Source organism: Camellia sinensis, chromosome 5, assembly GCF_055761805.1.
Source record: "Camellia sinensis isolate YWXY chromosome 5, ASM5576180v1, whole genome shotgun sequence".
Lineage (NCBI taxonomy): Eukaryota > Viridiplantae > Streptophyta > Magnoliopsida > Ericales > Theaceae > Camellia > Camellia sinensis.
Genome location: NC_138965.1, coordinates 7,503,805 through 7,530,228, shown reverse-complemented (window position 1 = coordinate 7,530,228; position 26,424 = coordinate 7,503,805). Strand labels below are relative to the sequence as shown.

At 37.3% G+C, this 26,424-nt stretch overlaps 1 protein-coding gene across 1 annotated transcript; it reads left to right on the top strand.

Annotated features, from left to right (window-relative positions):
* Positions 1 to 26,215, top strand: LOC114267344 (SEC7-like guanine nucleotide exchange family protein). Its single transcript, XM_028208386.2, has 11 exons — positions 1 to 1,454; positions 9,926 to 10,243; positions 15,618 to 15,951; positions 16,198 to 16,620; positions 16,806 to 17,095; positions 17,893 to 18,166; positions 18,607 to 19,109; positions 19,280 to 19,601; positions 22,703 to 23,063; positions 23,580 to 24,262; positions 25,353 to 26,215. The coding sequence occupies exons 1-11, from the start codon at positions 397 to 399 to the stop codon at positions 25,965 to 25,967; spliced, it is 5,181 nt and encodes a 1,726-aa protein (XP_028064187.2). The 5' UTR covers positions 1 to 396; the 3' UTR covers positions 25,968 to 26,215.
* The last annotated feature ends 209 nt before the right edge of the window (positions 26,216 to 26,424 follow it).

Here is a 26,424-nt window from a genome sequence, read left to right as displayed (position 1 = left end):
AGTTCAGATCATCAACGATAGAAACTGATCACCAAATGTAAAAAAGGGGAAAGGATGACACTACTGCATACGCATTCGGCCTGAATAGAGGAAGAATCGACAACCACCGATCACGCATCTGTCGCCTCAGGCGAGCAATTGCCCTACCTCCGACGCCGGAAAGTAGCCCCCTCTTTCTGTCTCTCTCTCTCTCGATTCTGTTCTGTCTGCAAATTAATATTACATTCTTATTTTTCGCCAACAACTTAGATATCTGAATGTATTGTTGTTTGTTCCCCATGCTTTCAACTAGAGCTAGATCTGAAAATCCAAGCATTATTATCACTATTGTGAGCCTGAGCCTGAGCCTGAGCCTCCAACAGTGGTGGTAATAAAGAAAAAGCGAGAGAGAGAGAGATGTCAGGGGGTTCGCAAACCCTAGGGGGTCCTTCAAGGTGTGGGTGGGTTCTGGGGCCATCACTGGACAAGATCATAAAGAACGTAGCATGGAGAAAGCACACCCAGCTGGTTGCTGCCTGCAAATCAGCACTCGACAAGCTCGACACCCTCTCCGACTCCTCCTCAGATCCAGCCTCCTGCTCCCCCTTGTACGGCTTCTCCAACTCCTCCGATGCCGATTTCGTCATTCAACCTCTCATCCTCGCCCTTGATTCTGCCTCCCCCAAGGTTGTCGAGCCCGCCCTCGACTGCGTTTTCAGATTGTTCTCCTTCGGCCTCATTCGCTGCGAAATCGACCGCCTCTCCTCCTCCTCCTCCTCTTCCTCTGATGCTTCTTCTCTTATTTCCCGCCTCGTCGATTCTGTCTGCAAGTGCAGCGGTCTTGGAGAGGAGCCTATCGAGCTCGGCGTCCTCAAAGTGCTGCTCTCTGCCGTCCGATCTTCCTCTGTCCTTATCAGGGGCGATTGCCTCGTCCACATTGTTAGGACCTGTTATAATGTCTATCTTGGTGGCTTAAACGGGACCAATCAGATCTGTGCCAAGTCGGTTCTTGCGCAGATGATGGTTATTGTTTTCACCAGGGTTGAGGAGGACTCCATACTGGTTAAATTCCGAACCGTTTCTGTTGCGGAGCTCTTGGAGTTTACTGATAGGAACTTGAATGAAGGGAGTTCAGTGCAATTTGCTCAGAACTTGGTTAATGAGGTCGTGGAAGTAAGTGAAGGGATTTCAGATTCAAATCCATCACCACGAAATGGGAATCTGCCCGAGTCAAGAGCGGATGGAAAAGGTGAATTGGGAAATGGGGAGCCAAATGATGGAGCCGGTTCCAATGGTGGCTCAGAGATTAGGGAGGATGGATTTATGCTTTTCAAAAATCTGTGTAAATTATCAATGAAGTTCTCATCACAGGAGCACCCTGATGATCATATCCTTCTGAGGGGAAAAATATTGTCTCTTGAGCTGCTAAAGGTAATCATGGATAATGCGGGTCCAATTTGGCGCACAAATGAGAGGTAAATGGTTTAGAAATACTTATCAAAATTTCTCAAACTTTAGAGATTACTTTGATGTTAAGTTGTTGCTATACTGGACTTTATTTTATTCAACTTATTTATTTATTCTTTCTGCATCTGTTGCTGCTTTATTACTGGTATTGTAGTTTTGTCACTGGGCTTATTGTAATGTTGTGGCTACGGGAATACAAAACATTATGGCTGGAGAAAGAAGCTGTGAATCAGCTGAAGAACATAAACTTGGGATGCCAAGTAAAATTTCTTGCAAAGATCAAGATCCTGTACCGGGGTGTTTGATCTTATTGCCACCATTTGATATTTCGTTTTCATTTTTTGGAGTGTTTGTTTATTGTGTATATATATTTACTTTGATAAATAAACACTTTATTAGAGAGCAGCATCAGGCTGATACAAAAGAATACAACGAAAGGATTCCATGAAGGAAAACAGAACCGAATTAATCAAATTATCCAAAAAAGCTACAAAAGCAAAAACATCCGGATCCGGAGCCGAATCTGGATCCACACTTCCTATAATCCAATTGTACAAAACTGTCAATAACCTATTCTCCAACGGCGGAACGGGATGAGTGGCAGCCTGAAAAGCATATCGGTTCCGCTCTAACAAAATCATTCACATTGAGCATGGGGGAGCAAGTGACCAAGCCTTTCGGCACCGCTTTCCAACTCGACATGCAACCCAACTTCGAAGAACATCTAGCACATTCCTTGGTTGAACCCAAACCACACCAAAGATGGAAAAAATAAACCCCCATAGCCAGTAGGCAACAGGACAATGAATGAGCAAGTAGTCAACAGACTTTGCATCTCCTTGACACATACAACACTAATTTAGTAGAATGTGACGACGACGAACTAGATTATCAATGGTTAGAATTCTATCTAAGGCTGTTGTCCACATTAAAAAAGCCACTGTAGACAGAATACCTGCAATTCAAATACTCTGCAAAGAAAACACCCCACCCACACCATCAATCAAAGCTTGGTAAAACGAAGAGATCGAAAAAACACCCTTTCGCTCTTGGCCAAGACCACGCCGCACAATCCTTCCCTACCAGCCTAATTTGCAGATTATATAGAAGATCCATCAACTGTCCAACCTTCTAATCTTGGACTTGCCAACGCAATCTAATGCCCTAAACTGCCAAATCCCCATTCCTACCGAAATAGGACACCACCTAAGAAGCACGAACACTTCTAAGAAGGTGATGTATCCATGTCATGTTCGTGTAGGACACCGACACTCTTTTGACACTTCTTGGACACGTGTCTAACACTCTTCAAAACGTGTCATATTTTTTAATTTTTTTTTAAAGACCTTGATACTCTTTGGACATTAGAGGACACATGTGTCTATCGATTAGACATAGGTGAAACTAATTATAAATTTGAACAAAACAATTTAAGATACAATAATAAAATAAAAATTATATAAATTTATAAGAATTAATATCATATTGCATTTTTTATTATTTTTGAATGATGTATTTATATATATAAAAAATATAATAAATATATAAAATTATATATTTCATACGTGTCCCTCACGTGTCGTATCATGCATTTTTTAAAAATTGGAGTGTGGCTGTGTTTGTGTCGTCGCGTGTTTGTGTCCATACTTCTTAGGCGTCATACAGAAAATCAATGGGAACGAAAACTCTGAAGGTTCCTCATCACACCACTTGTCTTGCCAAAACTTCATTTTCCAATTTTAATCCTATTGGTGACACCCTCTTTGTTTTGGCACTCATTGCATTTATGAACTTAGATAAGGAAATGTTGCACTGGACTATCTCTGGGTTGTCCTTTTTATTGTTTTCTCAGCATTTTTATGGTTCTACCATTCAAGTACTTTATTTTTTTATATCTGTTGTGCTTATCATTATTGAACCCTTGGTTTCTAAATAATTGTTGTGTAATTGTATTATACCAACTTAGAAATATTGCTATTATAGTTTCTGTAAATACCAACTTAGAAAGTATTGGTATTCTAGTTTCTGTAAAAAAAAAATGCATGATCAACTACCGAGACATGCATAATATTTACAAGCAAGAAAATCCCAAAACCCCAAGAAATGCGAAGATGCTTATATGAAAATAGATTTCAACTTGATAACCAAAGTTATTTGTCTATGAAATTTAAACTGAGTAGTACTTTTTTAATAAAGGCAATACATTCTTCAAAGCAATAAAGTTAAACCCAAATTGTTTTTTTAATGCAATTTTAAAAGAATGCAGATATTTTTTATGTGGAAGGACCAACACTAAAACATATGAGACATCGGATTCAATATCCTCAACTTTAAACTTCAATGGTCTGAACAAAAATTCACCTCTATTAGTGAGTGCTTTCCTAATTCACATTGCCTAAAAAAGTTTCATCAGCAGAAAAGGCACTTGTATTCTACTAACCTCCTTTTGGTATGTTGATAAAATTCTGGTTAACAAAAAGAATCTCAAAGATCCCAGAAAACCTGCCAAAGAAGTCTCTGGGAAGCATTTCGAATCCTACTACTTTTTTCCTCTGAAAAATCTCTAAAGCAACCCAATGTTATCAGGGAGAGTGAGATATGGGTGGTGTTTGGGAACTTGGGTTTGGGATTTTTTTTTTATTTTTTTCACTAAAAGACAAACTTTTTGCAAAATCAAAAAAAACACATCCAAACAAAATATCACATCTAATCCCATAATTATTTTACTTTTTCTCTCACAAACATCACATCCAACCACAAAAAAACCCAACTATCTTCCCAAACACTAAAATTTTTTTATCCAATAATATCGTACAACCAAAAAAACCAACATAAAAACCCACTTCCCAAACACCCACATGTTTAACTAAGAGAAAAAACACCCTCTATGTTTTTCACTGAAATTTTTTATTATAAGTAATGGTTATAGTATAATATAAAAAAAGGGGATGTTATTCACCCAAAAAAAAAAAGGGGATGTAGAGTTGAATCCTGTACACTAAAAGAAGAAAAAATTGGAAGCTATACATCAACAGGCTTGTACAGTCTCCTAAAAACATAACAAAAGATGAAATAGAGAAATGAAAATCTTCTCTCAATCAAGACAATAAATAAAGGAGTAGTGAATATTTGAAACTGCACAAAGGTAACTCAATGTTCTTAAAGGACATCCTATTGCGTTCTTGCTCAACTGTCCATAAAACATTTAACATTGTTACTTGCTAATTCTTCTTATTCGATTCCCCTGGGCAACCAAAACCACAATAAGCTAATAGCTCTCACACTGAGAACTACATAGCACATGTAACACAAAAACCATGACAAACCAGATTTTGTAGATCTATAGCCACTGGTTAATGAAGGAGGAGATGGTTAAGATTTTCACTCGTTTGTCGGCACATGCAACAGCAGTCGATCACCACCTCATGTCTCATCCTAAGATTGTCAATGGTCCAAGATAGCCTTATGAGATGCTGTTCATGTAAAGAAAACAACCTCAGGAGGGGTTGGAAAGATTTATCCTGTCCAATTCAGGAAAAAAAGATAAAACTGAAAAAAATTATTTCTTAGAAGCACTCCAAAGTGTACAAATTATGACATTTGGGTTGCATTGTTGGATGTCGATGCCGTAAAGCAAGCCAAAGAATGCCTCTATAGACTAGACTTTTCAATCCGCAACAGCTTCCACACCATCCCATTGTCACTCAAGAGAAGATAAGGGGTCTGTTTGGTTTGTTTTTGTTTTCATTTTTGTTTTTGTTTTTGTTTTTTTTTATCTGTTGTGATTTTTGTGTTTTCGAAAACAAAACAATTAATAGTTCAAAAACAACCATTGTTTTCATGTCATTTTATCGTTGTGCAGAAACAGTTCTCGAAAATTGGAAAATAATTTTTTGATGTTTCCTAAAAGTTGGTTTTTTGCAAAAATACCATCAAAAATAGTTTTTGGTTTTTGGAATATTTATAAAAAAAAAAAAAGAAGTTTTTGGAATCAGTTCACCATAAGAGGTCTATGCCACATCATGGATCCAGCCAAAACCTCACCCTCCCCCCAAACAAAATTCTTTTGGCCAAAATCATCCCACACTCTTGTGATGCCTTTCCATAGTGTGCTTCATAAGGCTCGACCACAGTACTTGTAGATCAATTGTCTTAACCACTCTCGTACTTATTTTCCTTCACTTTCCTCCACAAACTCTCATCCTCTATAGCAAATCTCCAAAGCCATTTACTTAATAAAGCTTTATTAAACGCTTCCAACTTGCAATACCCCAAGCAACCCCTTTGAATAGGAAAGCACATTGTGTTACAATCTATATTACTTGGAACGTGGATTGTTCTGGTACGTGAAACAAGAACAAGAACGGGAATAGGAACGTGAACGTGAAAATGGTACACCACATGCACTAAAATGTGGTATGATAGGGGTAGACTTGTATATATTACATTAAGAATTTGAGGTACTTCTAAAGTAATAAAATGTATTTTTTTTTTTCTTTTTTCATTTTTGATATTTTTGTCTTGTCAAAACTTAACTCATCTTAGATTTTAGTTTATTATATTTGATTTTTTCCCCTCTGAAGGTAGCATTTAAGGAATATGTTGAAAAAAACTTTTGAGATTGTTTCAGATCACTAAATTTACTGTTTTGGAATGGAAGTGTATCATATTTTGGAACGTGCGCACTAATACGTAATTTGCTAGGGTATTAGTGTTTTTTGGTAACTTAGGTCACAATATTATACTTAAGATCCTCCCCTAAACCTCCCTGTGAGAAGTCGCTTCACACTTTCTGCAGTCTCTTTGCTACAAAACAAGGGATAGTGAAGGTGAAAATCAAGTAGGCGAGAAGAGTAGAAAGAGCACACTTAATTGAAGTCAATATGCCCCCCTTAGGATAAATATTGTCTCTTCAAAGTAGTGATCCTCGGCTCAAATCTCTCCACCACCCCATCCCACACAACTATGGCTTTGAAAGAAGAGAATGTACTTCCCCAAAAAGGACGAGGTCAAGGAATCAACATGGCACCTCAAAGTCCCAACAAGTTTTTTCAGGTTACTTTTGAGGCCAACTGCTTCAAAATGAATATGGATCCTTAAATATACTAGTGATACTTCCCATTTCATCCACAAAAGTTCCTCTTGGCATCCACACAAGCAAATGAGAGAGATCCATTCACATTGCTCTCTTTTTTTGGAAAGCCTTCAAACAAGCTTATGTTGTAGGCTTTTGGAATCAATCTGATGATAAATAGTGAAGGAGATGATGAATCTTCAAACTGCCTCCACAAACAATAACTATAGTTGAAAACGTAGCAAGAGGCGAAAGTGCTCCACTTCTCAAGAAAATGTGTCTGCACATGTAATAAACAAGGAATCAATCTTATAAAGTATTGCTTCTCTACTTCAATCATTCATTGCGATGATAACCAGATATAAATCTCTTATGCCTGAAGTAATTCAAATTAGCTGTGATGGTATTCCAGAATGCAATTTGATAAGATAGTGAAATAATGTAATGGTAAATTTTGTTATTCTTGTTATACATTTATTTTGAGGAAAAGGATTTTAGAAAGTAGTTAGATACAAAGAGTTTGAGTAAAAAGTAGGTGGTTGAATTTACATAAAAAAAGACTAGGAATTTGTATATTTTCAACTTTAGTTGAATGTGAATATGATTCATGCAGTGTAGCTATGCCTGTAGGACGAGATGGTGGGACTTAAAAGGGGATAAATTAGAAATATTTAAGAATCGAATGGATAAGGAAGGTATTTGGGACTTGGATGGTGATGCTAACACTATGTGGAATTCGATGGCCAATTGTATGAGGAGAATCTCAAGGGAAGTGCTTGAAGAGTCGAAAGGAACGGGACCCGGCTCTAGGGAAACTTGGTGGTGGAGGGAAGAGGTCAAAGCGGTAGTTAAGGCAAAAAAAGAGTGCTTTAAAAAGTGGCAGAAGGATAGAACTGAGGAAAACCTTAAGAGCTATAGATTGGCTAATAAGGAGGTCAAGAAAGTAGTGAGAGAGACTAAGTTGAAAGTTTATGATGACCTATACACTAGACTAGATAGTAAGGAGGGAGAGAAGAGGGTATACAAACTTGCTAAGATACGGGAGAGGAAAACAAGAGATTTTAATCAAGTAAAGTGCATCAAGAGTGAGGATTCTAAGGTATTGGTGAAGGATGATGAGATTAAGGAAAGATGGAAGAATTATTTTGAAAAACTGTTAAATGAGGAACATAGAAGTACGACAATAGGGGAAGAAATAATCAGTAATACGATAAACCAAGACTATAGGTTCTATCGCAGGATTAGGAATTTTGAAGTGGAGATTGCACTTAAGAAGATGAAATCAAACAAGGCTTTAGGATCTGATGATATCCCTATTGAAACTTGGAAGTGTTTGGGTAAAAAGGGAGTTGCTTGGTTGACTAGGTTATTTAGCAAAATTTTGTTGACTATGAACATGCCAGATGAGTGGAGGAAGAGTATTTTAGTGCCAATCTATAAGAATAAATGTGATGTCCAGAATTGTAACAACGATAGAGGAATTAAGCTAATGTGTCATATAATGAAAATGTGGGAGAGGGTGATGGAACGCCGATTGCGAGACATAACAGAGGTGTCAGAGAATCAATTTGGATTTATGCCTGGTAGGTCAATAATGGAAGCGATCTATCTTTTGAGGAGAGTAATAGAAAAGTATAAAGACAAGAAAAGAGACATTCATATGGTGTTTATCGACCTTGAGAAAGCATATGACAGAGTACCCCGAGATATAATATGGTGGGCGTTAGAGAAGAAAGGGGTGACAAAAGGCTACATTGACGTGATTAGGGACATGTATGAAGGGGTGGTGACCACTATTAGATCGCCAGCTGGCGAAACAAATGAATTTCCTATCACTGTAGGGTTACACCAAGGATCTACCTTAAGTCCTTATCTTTTTGCTTTAGTTATGGACGAGTTGACGATAAATATTCAGGATGACGTGCCATGGTGTATGCTTTTTGCAGACGATATTGTGTTAGTGGATGAGACTAGAGAAGGAGTTAACACAAAGTTGGAGATTTGGAGAAAAACTCTTGAATCTAAAGGATTTCGGATAAGCAGAACTAAGACAGAGTACATGGAGTGTAAATTTAGTAACAGTAACAATGAAAGCAGAGCAGAAGTGAAGATTGAGAACCAAGAGCTGTCTAAGAGTGAACATTTTCGTTATTTAGGGTCGATTATCACAACAGCGGGAGAGATTGATGCAGATGTGGCCCATAGGATTAAGGCGGAATGGTGTAAGTGGAGAAATGCGTCTAGGGTATTGTGCGATAAACGAATACCCACTAGACTAAAAGGTAAGTTTTATAGAACGGCTATTAGACCAGCTATGTTGTATGGGACGGAGTGTTGGGCAACCAAGAAACAACATGTAAATAAGATGAGTGTGGCTGAGATGAGGATGCTAAGGTGGATGTGGGGTAAGACTAGACAGGACATGATTAGGAATGAGTGTATTCGGGAATGGGTAGGAGTAGCATCGATAGAAGATAAGTTGAGAGAGAATCGTTTGAGATGGTTTGGTCATATTCAACGGAGACCAACAGAGGCAGTAGTGAAGAGATGCGATGCTGTAACGGTAGATGGAAGTGTTAGGGGACAGGGTAGGCCTAGATTAACGTTGACTAGCATTATAAATAGAGATATGAATTTACTTAAATTGACTAATGAAATGGCCTTTGATAGGGCCGTGTGAAGAAGAAGGATTCATGTAACCGATCCCATTTGATGGGACTTTAGGCTTGGCTTGGTTTGGTTTGGTTTAGTATAGCTATGCCTGTGATTGTGAGGTCTATCTAGAAATGGAATGTGTAATATGTGGTCTCTTGGGTAATTAATATTTTTTAGTTTTTAATTCTAGAAAAATGAGTCACCTATGAGGAACCTCAGCGTAGGTTGCATTTCTCTAATAAAGAGGCTGAAGTTTTGAGTCTCCTTAAATTACCCATAATAGAAGTATCAGCTACCAGGAAAAGCATTATGGCTTGAAAAGAAATCCATGTGCATCCTCAAATGTTGATCTGCCTGCTAAACGCAATAGTTCCAGCTATTAATTTGTTATCTAGTTAACATATATATGACTCCTCTTTAATGTCAAGTGCTTTATCCATTTGTAAGGTTGAAGGTGGCATCTTCATTTATTTGAACAAGAGGAAGAGAAAAAAGAAGAAAATATTTGGGGTACTTTTGACCATAAATCATGTTCTTTGATCTTTGATTCTTTTATATTAAATGCTTGCTTTGCAAAGTGTATGGGGTGTTTCTAGCTTGTTTTATTTACTTGTTTGGGGACCTGTTAATTTTCTCTTATTGTCAATGTACCACGGTGTTTTTATTCCCTGTTTTTAAGCGATCGCGTGAATAGTCACATTTCTCTCATTGCAATTACGTAGTCTAATGTTTCTTTTATTCTTGGTTCAGGTTTCTCAATGTTATCAGGCAGTATCTCTGCTTATCATTGTTAAAAAACAGTGCACTGTCAGTTATGACTATTTTCCAACTTCTTTGTTCTATTTTCAAGAGCTTATTGTCAAAATTCAGATCAGCGTTGAAAGCAGAAATTGGAATTTTCTTCCCCATGCTCATTTTGCGTGTGCTCGAGAATGTGCTTCAGCCTAGTTTCTTGCAGAAGATGACTGTTCTCAATTTGCTGGAGAAGATCTCTCAGGATTCACAGATTGTCGTTGACATTTTTGTCAATTATGACTGTGATGTGGATGCTCCAAACATCTTTGAAAGGTAATGAGGCAGTCTATCATATTGCTATTCTCGTATCAAATGTAATTTAGGTAGACATCTATCACAAGGTTGTGGATTATGATCTCCCTCCCTCTCCCACCTTCCTTTTTTCTTTATGTTCCTTTATATCACATTGATGCATGTTGAACACCATCTACTAGCTAAACCACAATCAAGTGCAGTGTTTGGCTATCGTAATTTCCTAACTATCTAATTACTTGTATTTGGTGGAGCTGGTAGCCCAGTCCTGTGACACTGAATAGTTATTTTATTAGATTTATGCTTAGATTATAATTATCCTTCTTTTGCGTGAGTTAGTGATGGGGATATAGTAAGTCCAATATGGGGTGATGTCTTTCTATTACAACACCACTATGGAAGGATACTGTGTCTCCTTCGGTTTTGCATCTAATGGCTGTTAAGGAGGCAATTTATTGACTCTCTCTTTTGGGAGTTGTTGAACTCACTACCACTCTGGTGTACCCTATTTTTCTAAATGTTGGGTGAATCAAGAAGAGCAGCTACTTGTATGCATTAAGTCTTGTCATCTAATAAGATATTCATAATTCACGTAACAAAACTTTTGTGTTACTGCCGTACTGCCTTGTAACTTCCCTTCTGTAAGAGTGCCTGCCAATGTAGTATCTAATATATAAATCCATACCCGTATGTACTTTGCCTACAAAATCAATTAAAATAATCTTGCTCACTGTATACAAAAGATGTCAACTTAATATATTTAAATGCAAAAAGTAAGATCAAAATATTTGATTTGATATGGCTCATGTGAGCAATGTTACTACCATACTGCCTTGTAACTTCCCTTCTTTAAGAGTGTCTACCGATCTGTGATTACGTTTTTGAGGCATTATGCAATGAAGGGTTCATATACTCTCTTGATATCTTTATTCTTTTATGATATATTATTGCATGTGGAATTCTAAGAATTGCAAACACAACGAATTTAGTATCTACCAATATACCAAACCAAACCAACCATTAAGTCCCATTAAATGGGGTCGACTACATGAATCCTTCTTCTCCACTCGGCCCTATCAAATGCCATTTCATTAGTCAAATTAAGTAGATCTATATCTCTATTTACAACGCTAGCCAGCGTTAATCTAGACCTACCCCATCCCCTAACACTTCCATCTACCGTTACGGCATCGCATCTCTTCACTACTGCCTCTGTTGGTCTCCGTTGAATATGACCAAACCATCTCAATCGATTCTTTCTCAACTTATCTTCTATCGGTGGAGTGCCAAATTGCTATTCTGTTGTGGCATGCCTTTTGGCCTTCCATATGTGAAGATATATTTGCAAGGTTCATTTGGAATGAATTTAATGGTTTCTTTTATTATTAGGTTCTTGCATTTTCCCGCCATCTTCTTAGCATATACTTTTTGAGTCAAAAGTTTTTCTGATTTTCTGACAAGAGAAAATAAATATATATGCTGGAGATTTGAATTTTCAACTTGTTTGACCTGCACTCGTGTTCCTTTTGTCAATAGAACCTCATTGAAAGCATTGTCCCGATAATAACAAGCATCAGAAAACCTTGGATGTTGTCAGACACGAGCATCTCTTCTGCATATGACCCTCACTTTCATCTTGCTGAACTGAATTTCCCTCTCATATGAGTAAATTTTTTTTGGCAAACTAGCAATCTCTCTCATGCTTTTTCTTTGTGGATTCATCCCTGGTAGGTCATCATTACCAAAAGTTGCCATCTTCTTCTACTGTTGTGTGGTAGAACTTCTTGTTGCTTGTTCTTTCGTGAAGTACGGTTTTATTCATTCCCTTCATCTGTAGGTGCCTGTGGAACCATTTTTTGTGTGGTAACTGGCAGGTGCTTTTTGGCAAGCACTTTTTGTTTCATTTGTTGGTGTCCTTGGACTTTGGTAGTTAGCTGTTGGTAGGGGTGGACAAAGACCGGGCTGGGCAAGGCTTGCACTACCTAGTAAGGGATTTTGTGTTTACCCAAACCCAGCCTGGCCCGCACATTGCGCCTATATGGTCAACCCAAGCCCAGCCCTGAAGAAAATTATACTTTCCAAACCTGTCCATCAGGTGTATATATATGAGTAAGTAAAAAAATGACTGCTCTTTTTATTTATTTATTTTAATAGATGGACAAGGGCTTAAAAGCCAAAAAGGGAGGCTGAATTCTGTGTGTGGTGGGGGCAGCTCCGTGGTTGTGTAGTAGAGGGTGAAACTTGAAAGGTCTCAATTAAAATTGAAAGAAACTTTAAACTAAAAATATATATATATTTTAATATACTATATAAATAAATAAAATAAAATAAATATATTTGCAGGTTGGGTCGGGTTGGGCTGGGCTACAAACCTTAATCCCAAGCCCAGCCCATTAATTTAACGGGCTTAAAATACTAGCCTGGCCCAGCCCTGTGGTCTAAAATAATATTCCCAAGCCCTAAAAAAGTTAGGCTGGGTGGGTTAGCGGGTTGATGTCCACCCCTAGCTGTTGGACCCCCTTTAGAAGATGTTTTTCAACACTAGATTGCCAGGGTTATGTCTCGAAATGTTAGAAGCATCTCAATAGCCTCATCTCTGTATCTTGCCATGGTGGTTGGTAGCTATTATTATTTTATTCATTTACTTATTTTTGTGGACAATGCATTTCTTATTTTATTCATTTACTTATCTTTCGGTGTTGATCTGTCAGATTTTGGGTCTCTGCTTTTTTTTCTTTTTTTTTTTTTCACCCAAAAAAAAAAGGCAGAGACCCAAAATCTGACAGATCAACACCAAAAAAGGTGGACCCAGTACATTGAAGGTATATAACAACTTTGGCAAATTTTTTTCTTAAAATCTGAGATGGAAAAGCGAGAAGTTCTTTGCAAAAAATAAAAAATTTCAAGTACTTTTGAAGAAGGATCTAAGAGATTTTCTCTTCAGCTTTGATCTGATTTCAACCGATCTATTGGGTTGGATTAGGCAATTGAAACGCCTTGTAAAATAAATGTGATAGTATCGAGAAATTGATATTGAGCTAGGATTACTTTTACTCTTGGTTGAAGGAGATCATAGACTTGTCCTCTTTTGGCACTTGCATTGGATAGATTCCATAGATCGAGTAATGGAGAAGCTGAATTCCTGGCCAATAGATAAGGAGTTACTTTAGAACCTTATAGCAGGTACTCTTTTATCCTCCTTGAGAGGTTTTATGGGTCATTCTTTGAGGGGTTCCCTATGTTTTATTTTTTATTTTGTTTTTCTATTTATGTCTGTCTTTCGTTTCTGATAAAATGGCTTGCTCTTGTCAGACCAACTCAACTCGACAAGGCTTCTTGACCCCAACCGTTTACATAGATCAGTGTTCTTCAGTTGGCTCCATCCAATGCCATATTTTTAGTTAGTCTAGGAAAGTAATGTCCTCTCCCGCTACCTCGACCCGTGTTTCTTGGTGTTCCTTTACTTTTCATTTGACCTTGATAATGTCTGTCCTCCTTACCAATGTGTTATGTGGTCTAGTTGCTCATGGCCATACCACGCCAATCTAGTTTTTTTCATTTTATCTTTGATTGGTATGACTTCTAACTTCTCACGATTGCATTTATTTCTTGATCTATTGTTTCTTGTAACATTATCAACTATCTCAACAGTCATATTTTGGTAATACTCAGGCCTTGTTTGGTTTGTTTCTTAGAAAAATTTTTGAGAAGAATTCTCTACAAACAAATTTTCAAGAGTAATCAAACCAAACAAATTTTTTTAAAAAAAATCTCAAAATTTTGTTTGATTACCTACTTTCCAAAATCACTCTCTCTCATACACATCAAATCATTCACCTTTTTTAAAACTCTCTCCCCAAAACAATTTTCCAAAACCATTTCTGAAAAAAAGCAAACCAAACAAGTTTACGTACTTTTTATCTCTAAAACTATTCTACAAACACAAACCATACACAACATCAATTTTTTAAACATCCACTTTGTTAGATGTAAAACTGGTTAAGAAACATTTCCATAAGTTGGAACCTCTGAATGAGAGAAAGAAAAAGAAACATATAACAAAGGGATGTCCTCCGCGCTCTCCAGCTCCACTCAATACTCAGAATTCAGAAGGGTGAATTGACTGAAACTAGCCAATCATGAACTTCCCAACCCTATCCAATAATTAAATATAAATCACTCACTAGTCACTCCATTTTTGGGATTATTCATTTTCTAGAAGAAATGGCCAAGTGGTTTAAAGTGTAGCATTGGAACTACTGTGGGCCTGTTTGGTGCTGCTTTTCTCAAGCTGAAAGTTGATAATTAGAAGGCAAAGGTTAAAATCCCATCCTTAGCTTCTAGATAATCAACTTTTTCCTGCTTTTAAAAACTATTTTTGCCTTGTAAGCTATAATCAGAAGTTGCACCAAACACTTTGGCACGGACTCCCAAAATAATAAATCAAAAACTATAAGCAGGCTTTATAATCTGCATCAAACAGTCTAGGCTTTTATTTACCGTTAGTTCAATTCCCATTCTTTCCCCAACTTCACCTGCTGTGATGTATTGTATCAAATAGCAATGGATATCACTATTCCAAAAGTTTGTCCTATCTGTGATGTACATTCTCTATTTCAAATTGTTGCACCATGGAAAATACTAAAACTGGAGTTGGTATATGAATAAATAAACAAGAAAGAAAAACTAGTCTTTTAGCGGAAACTTTCTGCAAGTTTCAGAAGAAGCTAGCTTGAATTCTCACTAAGAAAATCACATGTTTGCAGATTTGCTTCTAACTTGTTTGAAAGTTTGGTGATTGTAACATTTATATGGACTTGGCTGTTGCTGTTTATACTGTCCAAATGTATTTTATTATGAACATAGGTTCCGGTACTATTGAGGTTCCATGCAACTTGGGTGGGGAGTCCACTATATTTGGCGGGAAACAGTATGGTTATATTATATAACCCGAGTCAAAATAAAATAGAAGTGAACAAGATTTTGGATTGAGAATTCCTCAAAGGTAGAAGTTATTTTAGCTCCACTCTTGCCACAACAAACAAAAAGAAGACTGGATTTTTTTTTTGAATTGCTTGGCAAGATGAACCCAGCCCCCAGTCATTGTTCTTTCTGATTGCTCTAAAGTTCATTTTCTTTTCTCTCCTTATCTCTTCAATGATGTGGTGTTTCTAATTCCCAACCTCCCCCACCATGAGAGAGAAGATCAAGAGTGGTGCTGAACGGTTCATTTTCTTTTCGTGTTCATTTTGTAGATTTCATCTATCACTTTGGCCTCTCTCACATAAATAATAATCACCCAGTATAATTTTGTTGTATTAATTTTCATTTTGTTTTGGCATTGTGGTTTAGTCAATTGTATTAAAGCCCTTTTAATTCCATCAGATATTTGCAGGACTGTCAATGGCCTTCTGAAAACTGCTCTAGGTCCGCCTCCTGGTTCAACTACCACTTTGTCTCCAGCCCATGATATTACATTTCGGCTTGAATCAGTAAAGTGCTTGGTTAGAATCATCAAGTCAATGGGAACATGGATGGACCAACAATTGAGAATAGGAGATTTTTACCCGCCAAAAACCTCTGATAGTGACACTCCAACAGAAAATCATACGACCTTTAGTGGAGAAGAAGGAATCGTCCCCGACTATGAGATGCATCCAGAAGTAAATTCTGAATTCTCAGACGCTGCTACCCTTGAGCAACGTCGGGCTTACAAATTAGAGCTCCAGGTTAAGCAATGGTTTATTTGATGATTAGTACTGTGTCAGATTTTAATGCCTAGTCATTTATTTTGTACTTGTGCTGTACCCACCCACTGGAAGATGGTTGGCCAATGAGCACTCCAGAAATTGTTATCACTTGAGTTCTTAATGTGTTATCAAATTATCTCCTTTTCTTCAGTTTATACAGTTTTTTCTTAAATCAAGAAATCTGGGTAAACTGTGGTGACAACTTTGTTGATTGTTTATATGCAGAAAGGTGTCTCACTGTTCAACAGAAAACCTTCCAAGGGAATTGACTTTTTAGTAAGCACCAAAAAGATTGGCAGTTCTCCTGAAGCAGTGGCTTCTTTTCTGAAGAATGCTGCTGGCCTTAATGAAACCATGATCGGTGACTATTTGGGCGAAAGGGAGGAATTTTCTTTAAAAGTGATGCATGCTTATGTAGATTCCTTTAACTTTGAAGGAATAGATTTTGGTGAATCAATTAGGTTCTTCCTAAGGGGCTTTAGGTTACCAGGAGAGGCGCAGAAAATTGACCGCATCATGGAAAAATTTGCTGAACGCTATTGTAAATGCAATCCAAATTCATTTACAAGTGCAGACACTGCCTATGTTCTTGCTTACTCTGTGATAATGCTCAACACGGATGCCCATAATAACACGGTAAAGGATAAGGTGAGCTTGCTGAAATTGTGTGCATTTGTCTTCTACCCTTTTTTTTTTTTTGTTATTCATATGCATTATCTTTGGATTGATATTGCGAACTGGGAAGTTGATAATTTGTTTAGAGCGTATTGTCAAATGTATAATTCATTTTTCATTCTGTTCTGACTTCCACTCTGTTGCATTTGGCTGTTAAGATGACCAAGGCTGATTTCATCCGGAATAACCGAGGGATTGATGATGGCAAGGATTTACCTGAGGAATATTTGGGTGCTATCTATGATCAAATTGTAAAAAATGAGATTAAGATGAATGCTGATTCTTCTGCACCTCAGAGCAAGCAGGCAAACAGTCTCAATAAACTATTGGGCTTGGATGGTATACTCAATCTAGTTTGGAAACAGACAGAAGAAAAACCATTGGGTGCAAATGGGGTTCTTATTAGGCACATTCAAGAGCAATTTAAGGCACAATCAGGAAAATCAGAGTAAGATATAGAACTTCTGAATTTTACTTCTTGATTATTTGTAAAGATGCTCTATCTGTCACAATGCTTGTGCGGGGGTGGGGGTGGGGGTGCGGTGGGCAATATTGGGGGTGTTTGTTTCAGCTTTTCAGAGCCAACTTATGGCTTTTAGTTTTGAAAAAGTTATTTTAGATTGTTTGGTTAAACTTATTTCAAACAGCTTGTGATTCTAACAGCTTATTTTAACTCAAAAAAACTGATTCTGAGAAGCTGCTCACCCCTTGCTTCTGATTATCAGCTTCTGCTGTGGACATGTTAATTTATGGTTATACTCTTAAATTTTTTTTTTTTTAATTTTTTTAAAAGTAGAAAAAACTCAAATGGACTATAGATTATTATATTATTATTTTTTATGAGAAATGTAGACAAACAAAAAATAAAAATTAATTGAAAAAGCTATTTCACAGCTTATGTAACAAACACTACGCAACAACTTAAATCTATAATCCAACAACTACACCAAACAGATTAACAACTTCTGATTAAAGTCATAATCTATAATCTGTTAAGTTATAATCTATAAGCTGTTTTAACAGCTACACCAAACGGGGCCGTTGTGGCATATAATGGTTCTAGTTAGGAGGTCTTTTCTCATCAGTTTGTTAATCATGACTTTCTTTCCTTAAATTTCTTGCTGTGCTAAATGTCACGATAAGTTGCTTTTATCTTCCAGTATTTTCTTTTGTTCTCCCCACAGTTCTTGTGGAACCTCCTTCAATAGAAAAGGATATTAGAGCCAATCTCATGTGGTCTTGCAGGTCTGTTTATTATGCTGTTGCAGATGCGGCAATATTGAGGTTTATGATGGAGGTTTGCTGGGGTCCAATGCTTGCTGCATTCAGCATGACACTGGACCGGAGTGATGACAAGGCTGCTACTTCTCAATGCTTACAGGGCTTCCGACATGCTGTGCATGTTACTGCAGTGATGGGTATGCAGACCCAGAGAGATGCTTTTGTGACAACTGTTGCCAAGTTTACCTACCTCCACTGTGCTGCAGACATGAAGCAAAAAAATGTGGATGCTGTCAAGGTGGTTATCATTTTTTGTTTATAATTTGTTCTTTTTTTCTTTATGGATGATGGATGATTAGGCATTGTAAAATATCAACATCAAGAAAGAAATATGTTTTTCTATGTCCAGGAAAGAGGGTCGTCCTTTGCTGGAACATTTAGAAATGCTCATGGCAGAGTTTTCATGTGTAGTTGTCCTCCCCATTTACTGCAGTTGGAGCTTATTTGATCATTCTGCATCATATCTTAATGCTAGTTTTTATGATTATTGGCCATCTATTACTGTTCATATAGACAAGTGATAGCATCCTGGTTAGATTATCCAGTGGAGACCTTTCCTGGGGCCCATGGGGTGTATTGCACAGTAGTTTCTTATCATCAATTCATAGTTTCCTAAGCACGTTCTTTATGCTACATCTTGTTGCAACACTTACTGTCAATATGTTTCACATTTGGTAGGCAATAATAGCAATTGCCATTGAAGATGGGAATCATCTTCAGGAAGCCTGGGAGCATATTTTAACATGTCTTTCTCGATTTGAGCATCTACAACTACTAGGGGAGGGTGCACCATCTGATGCATCCTTTTTTACGGTATCTAATGCTGAGGCTGATGAAAAATCGCTGAAGGCCACTGGTTTTCCATCTTTAAAGAAAAAAGGAAGTCTCCAGAATCCAGCTGTGGCAGCTGTTGTGCGAGGGGGTTCTTATGACAGCACCTCTATTGGAGTCAATTCCTCAGGGCTGGTAACCCCAGAACAGATTAATAACTTCATTTCAAACTTGAATCTGCTTGAACAAATTGGGAATTTTGAGCTGAACCACATATTTGCTCATAGCCAAAGGTTGAACAGTGAGGCAATAGTAGCTTTTGTGAAGGCCCTTTGCAAAGTTTCCATGTCGGAATTGCAGTCTCCAACTGATCCTCGTGTGTTCAGCCTCACGAAAATAGTCGAAGTTGCGTAAGATTCTAGTCTCTATCTCTTGAGTTGTCTCCAATATCTCCAATTGCTGCAAAACAATCATGATGTTGTAAACTTCTTTAAGATTCACTCTGTTGCATTTTATACACGGAAAAGTCCAGGAGATATGGGATGAAACATACGATCACACCATGTTTTCTCTTTTGCAGGCATTACAACATGAACCGAATCAGATTGGTGTGGTCTCGTATATGGAGTGTTCTTTCAGATTTCTTTGTGTCAGTTGGCTTGTCAGAAAATCTCTCTGTTGCAATTTTTGTCATGGATTCATTGCGGCAACTTGCTGTGAAATTCTTAGAGCGAGAGGAGTTGGCTAATTACAATTTCCAAAATGAATTTTTGAGACCATTTGTCATTGTCATGCAGAAAAGCAACTCTGCCGAAATCAGGGAACTAATAGTTCGGTGTCTTTCACAGATGGTCCTCAGCCGTGTCAGTAATGTAAAATCTGGCTGGAAGAGTGTTTTTATGGTATGCAAACCTCTTCCATAATGTATTATGGTGTTATGCTTGTTTCAAAAGTTGAACTAACATTGCACAGATAGCTAGGTCTATATTCTTACTTGGTGCCTGACTGAAGTGGATATACATTTGAACAGAAATAATTTGGCCATTTTCCCTAAAATTTGGGCAAAAATAGTCTGTACACATCTTACTATTGTGTGTGGAGTAATTTCTGTGTGGTCTAATTTGGGTGAATTTTTTTGGCTAACGTGGAGTTGTTGGACCATTCAAATGAGTAGTAATTGACTGATTGCTAAAAAGCTGCTGAATGAAATTGAAATATCACCATCTCTTGATATTTGGGTCAAAATATAACCAGTTTGTCTTTCTGTTACTTGTGCAGTACTCTGTGTGGTCTTTCAGGTGATTTTTTTCTATGAAATTTTGAGTTGTTGGGCCATGCAATTGAATATTAGAAATTGACTGATTGCTGAAATTTGGCAGTTTTGGATAAATAGAGTTGGACCAAAAAAATCCTTACAGTCTTTGAAGTGAAACCATGCTATGCTATGCTATGCTATCATAATTCATAATTTATGAAGCTTGGTGTTGTGGAAGTTTAACCAAGACCCAAGAGCTTTGAAATAGTTACGAGACTCTACTTCTGTTTTTTTAATTCAATTGTTTTTGTTTGAGACTATTAGGATGGCCTTTCAACATTATATGTATGTGTTGCTGATTCTGCTGTTAGATTCTCACAATATTGCACCCACTAATTTTTAAAGTCATTTTCTTGCATGTAAAATGTTCTTGGAAAAATAATTGGACTCATCTACTACCCAGCTTTTTTATGATTCTAGTACCAATTCCATACCATTCGACATGATATTGAAATATTTTGTACATACATCGATTCAATATGGACATGGCAACATGTTATATTTTGATTCTGGAAGAATAGGAAATCAGACATGGCAACATGGTATATTTACATGTTTTTGCGTCTGCACGTGCATCCTCAGTTGTTGCATGCATGTATGCAGTACAGACCTATCTTGCTACTCATCTCCTCTGCCTCCTTTCTCCTCACCTATTGAAATCTTCATTGTGCCTCACTGTTTTCCCGTTTGAAAATGTCTAAAGTATTCTGAATGCTTATGGTGTTCTCCACTGCGCTGCACTTTTGTTTTGCACCCTGTAATGTGAGTACCTAGTATTTAGCAATTCTGATGTAAATACTGTCATTTTTACGCGAGTTTAAGAAGCTTAAGTTACATTTTCAAATTAAAAAATAAATTAATTTCTACTCTACATTATGGAGACGTTCATAAATGAACCAGACTAGTGTTGAAGTGTCCTGGCAATGTTGGTGTCCAACACAACACAGGTGCAACTTCTTTCAGAACTATTTTTGCTGTTTTGTGCTGATGCTGCTAGCTGTCATATGGCCTTGTTCCCTGTACAAGAGGTTGAGGCATTGGTCTATAGCTCTGTTATCTATGGTTCACAATTCATGCATATATCCATGCTAATTTATGGGTGAATCTATTTTTGGAATAGAGTTGATGGTGAATTGCATGATTCACATTTTACGACTCATGCAATTCTTGAAATATCAGGTCTGAAAAATTTCAACCTCTTTTTATCTATTTATTGGGGTGAATGTCAGAATGTTACTTCTAATAGTGTTTAGTATGAAATATAAACGGTATCTTTGCATAATGTGTTGTTAGTTTGGTGATCAAATGGTTTAATAGGATCCAATCAGATCCATTTAGACTCAACAAGGTTCTAACCTTTTTTCTCCCAATTTTTTCTCAGAAGAATGTCAAAATACATCTACTAATATGTTTAAGGCTAAATTAACTTGCACCCATGAATTATCTGTTATTTTGTTGAAATGGATATGCTTTGATATGACATGGGTCAGGTTAGACAACAGTTCTACACACACATATATATAGATTTTTGGAACAAGCATAAACGCCTTTTAAAGTGTTTTAGGTTTTAAAATAAAGCTTCCCACTTACTCTTTTGTTTTATTCTACTCTATTTTTGGTTGGTGATCCATATCTCTTGCTATGAAAGCAATGTCTTCCCATTTGTATGTTGTATTTATGTCCACGTGCCAAAATCAATATATATATATATAATATTTTTTCATATATACTATTGTTAAACATTCACTTGAATCTAGAGATTTTAGGATAAGTAGGATTAAGACAGAGTGTATGGAGTGTAATTTTAGTAATAATCACGACGGAAACAGAGGAGAAGTGAATATTAAGAACCAAGAACTACCGAAGAGTGAACATTTTCATTATTTAGGATTGATTATCTCAACGACTGGGGAGATTAGAGCAGATGTGGTCCACACAATTAAGATGGGGTGACTTAAGTGGAGGAGTGCATCTGGAGTATTGTGCGATAAATGAGTACCCATTAGACTAAAAGGAAAGTTCTATAGAATGGTTGTTAGACCAGTGATGTTGTATGAGACGAAATGTTGGGCAACTAAGAAACAACATGCAGATAAGATGAGTATTGCTGAGATGAGGATGCTGAGGTGGATGTGTAGTGAGACTAGAAAATACAGAGTTGGGATTGAGTATATTCGAGAATGGGTAGAAATACTACCGATAGACGATATGTTGAGAGAGAATAGATTGAGATGGTGTGGTCATATACAACGAAGACCAACCAAGGCAATAGTGAAGAAACGCAATTCAGTGACGGTAGATGGTATTGCTAGGGGAAGGGTTAGGGGTAGACTTAGATTGACGTGGACTAGTAAATAGATATATAAATCTCTTTAATTTGACTAACAAAATGGCCTTGGATAGAATCGAGTGAAGAAGAAGAGATTCATGTAGTTGATCCCATTTGATGGGACTTAAGGCTTAGTTTGGTTTGGTTTGGTTTGGTTCCTATGATTCTCGATCGATTCGATTCACGTTTCACAAAATTAGGATTTTCATTGAAAATATGATTCTCAATTTGACAACTATGGTCTATATGTTACTAGTTCATTTTATTCAAATCTGATTTTATCACATGGACGCTTGAGAAGTTTCTGAACTGGCCCCTGCAATTATCTTATCTTTCACATGTCACTTTTCTTTTGCCAGGTTTTCACAGCTGCAGCAGCTGATGAAAGGAAGAATATAGTCTTGTTGGCCTTTGAAACTATGGAAAAGATAGTACGAGAATATTTCCCTTATATAACGGAGACTGAAACTTTGACCTTCACTGATTGCGTTAGATGTCTCATTGCCTTCACAAATAGTCGATTTAACAGTGATGTTAGCCTCAATGCCATTGCTTTTCTGCGATACTGTGCTGTCAAACTTGCAGATGGGGGACTTGTTTGTAATGAGAAGAACAAGTTTGATGGTTCATCCATTCCAGTAGGAAATGAGGACGCTTCAGATGGACAGACATTCTCAGATAAAGATGATCATGTATCCTTTTGGGTTCCTTTGCTCACAGGTAACTTGCTTTCACCTTCAGGTTCCAGGAAAGACAGTTCTCTTGTAGAAAGATTAGAGGATTAGTAGTAGTTAATGTATTCAAAAAAGGCAACCTATTTTATTTGTAATCTTTTCCCTTTTCTTCAATTGTCTTACTATGGCCATAAAAGCGTGATTTTGTTCTTGTTTGGTCTAATTACAATGAAATACTTTAACAGCAACCTTAACTTTACCTCCTGCCGATTGGAAAAAAAGGGGAGGAAGTAAGGTTGATCCCTATCCCCTTTAACTATGTATGGCCAATGAACTCCTCACTTTAGTCCATTTTCAAGCCCACTTTAAACGGAGCCACTGAGCTACAAATCTTGATTAAGCTCATTACATGGATTTTGTGCTGTTTAGAATTCTTTGAGAGGAACCTTTGTGGCATAATTTACATTGCATCTTCTCTGCGGTATTATATTTTATGTGCTGATAAGTTGGATGTAAGCTTTGTTTCAAGCACCTTTACGTTGGTCTGTGAATGCTGTCCCAGGTTTATCAAGACTAACATCAGATCCAAGATCAGCTGTCAGAAAGGGTGCTTTGGAAGTGCTCTTCAATATTTTGAAGGATCATGGTCTTCTTTTTTCACGTCCATTTTGGAACAGTGTTTTCAACTCTGTAGTTTTCCCCATGTTCAATTTTGTGAATGAAAAGAAAGAAACACAATTCAATGATGACCAGTCTTCACCGTCTTCCAGATCTCCTCATCCTGAGGGAAGTATGTGGGATTCTGAAACTTCTACAGTGGCAGTTCAATGTCTAGTAGACCTATTTGTCAGGTTCTTCAATGTGCTGCAGTCTCAACTACCTGGAGTGGTATCAATACTGGCCGGTTTCATAAGAAGTCCTGGTCAAGGTCCTGCGAGCACAGGGGTAGCTGCATTAATGCGTCTGGCAGGTGACTTGGGAGGCAGACTTTCAGAACATGAATGGGCAGACATCTTTCTTGCTTTGAAAAAGGCAGTTTCTTCCTCGCTTCCAGGATTTTTGAAGCTTGTGAGAACTATGGATAGCATCGAGGTCCCAGACATTGCTCATTCTTATAATGATCCAGAACTGTATTCTAATCATGGAATGACCAATGATGATTCTGAAGATGACGACCTACAAACAGCGGCATATGTTGTTTCAAGAATGAAGAGTCATATATCTGCACAGCTTCTCATTATACAGGTTTCTCTCTCTCCATTCGTGTTTGTGTCTATTGATACCTGCACATATATGTATATACTAGCAGCCCGCACACGCAATGCGTGTGCAATTCAGAAAAAAGTAATAGTACAAAAATAACGACAAAGAGAAATGCACACATAACTTGTGTTGTTCAAGTGGTAAGTGCCTTCTCAATCAAACCCATGATCTCAGTTTCAAGTCCCATCCCCCTCTTAATATAACTTTAACATAAACACCAACTATAGGGGTATTTTGGAAAAACCTAAAATATGAGACAATTTGTGTCAACACCATCTCAAGGCTTTAACATATATAATAGTATAAAAAAATATTATTCATTACATGCATTGTAACAAAATGACACCACATATTATGAAATAAAAAGAAAGGGTATAACTTTGTTATCTTCATATATCTTTCATGGAGTAGGCTTCAGGAGGCCTCCATTTCCACTATGTAGATCCATGTATCCCACTGACCGAGAGAGTGGGGACATTATTCTAGGGGAAAAGGGGGAAATTCAGCGAGTATCATAAACTATTCTCACAACCTCCTTATTCCTATGTCATTCAAGCGTGAATAAATGATTGTATTGCTAATTGATATTGAAATACTGGAACTAGGAATCACAGCTTTCCTCTCTTTTGTCCTTCTCTCTCGCTCCTTTTTTTTTTTTTTCTTAAATTTTTTAAATTTTTTTATAATTCTTGGTTCTTTTTTAACTTCCTAGTTTTTAACTGTTTAGAAGATTTATGTCCCAGATAAAATTTGAGACAAAAAATGGGCAAAGATTTTGTACAAATGGTCATAGATCTTTTTGATATGGATTATGGTTTGTTGTAATATTCGGCAAATTGCTGTAAATCAACTATAGATTCAGATCTTTTACAGGATGTGTAAATTGAAAGACTTTTGCTTGGGATGGAAAATTTTGAGTAAAGAATATTCTTGTTTTCCAGAGTTGGCATTTTTGTTATTGGTTGGAGTTGACATTGGCAATACTCAATCAAGAAAGGCAAAATAGTGTTTGCCATTGTTTCCTTGCCTTAGTGATTCTGCTAAAATCTTATTTTCCATTTCTCTGGCACAGGTAATCACTGATTTGTTCAAGATGCATAATCAATCGTTGTCATTAGGCAACATCAAGATCCTTCTTGATATATTCTCAACTATTGCGTCTCATGCCCACCAATTGAATTCTGAGACAACCCTTCAGCTGAAGCTGCAGAGAGCATGCTCTATCCTGGAGATCTCTGATCCACCCATGGTTCACTTTGAAAATGAATCTTACCAGAATTACCTCAATTTCCTCCATGATTTACTTGTGAATAATCCATATGTGGCAGAGGGGATGGACATAGAAGCACTACTTGTGTCAGTTTGTGAAGAAGTTCTGCAGATATACCTGGACTGTTCTGGGTTGCGACCTGTCCAGAAGCAGAAACCAGTTGAGAAGCAGCAGGAGCTTCATTGGATTCTTCCCCTGAGTTCGGTGAAAAAGGAAGAGTTGGCTGCCAGGACTCCTCTTGTTGTGTTAGCATTACGGGTTTTCAGTGATTTTGAAAGCGATTCTTTTAAGAGGTATGTTCCGCAATTATTCCCCTTGTTGGTGGATCTTGTCCGGAGTGAGCATAGCTCAGGAGAAGTTCAGCGCGTTCTAAGCAACATGTTCCAATCATGTATAGGTCCAATAATATTGAAATAGTGATTTTATGATTTGAAAGACGTATAGTGCATGCGTGCATGCATTCATGCAAACTGTCAGGTGTCTGTTATAATTCATTTTCTTCCAACTGGCTGAGCAGTAGCCGTGATATTCCATTTTTGGTAGTAGTATTGCAAGAGGGGGGGGGGGGGGGGGGGCATTGGGAATTTTGTTTATGAATGTACATCTACTTATTATATGCTGATAACACTATATTTTTTGTATTGTAAAATTTTGCCATCTTCAAATGCTCTTTTGCTGGTTCATTCATATATATATATATATATATTTTAAAGCAACAAACTTCCATAGATAAAGATAATAGCATTAGTTGCTCCTAAGAGCAGCAGTAGCTGGCTGGTGAGCAGGATTAACAACTGACCTGCTTACCTTACATACCTTAACAAAACAAAATGATAATAACATAGATCGGATGTCTTCTAATGTACACGTGCAT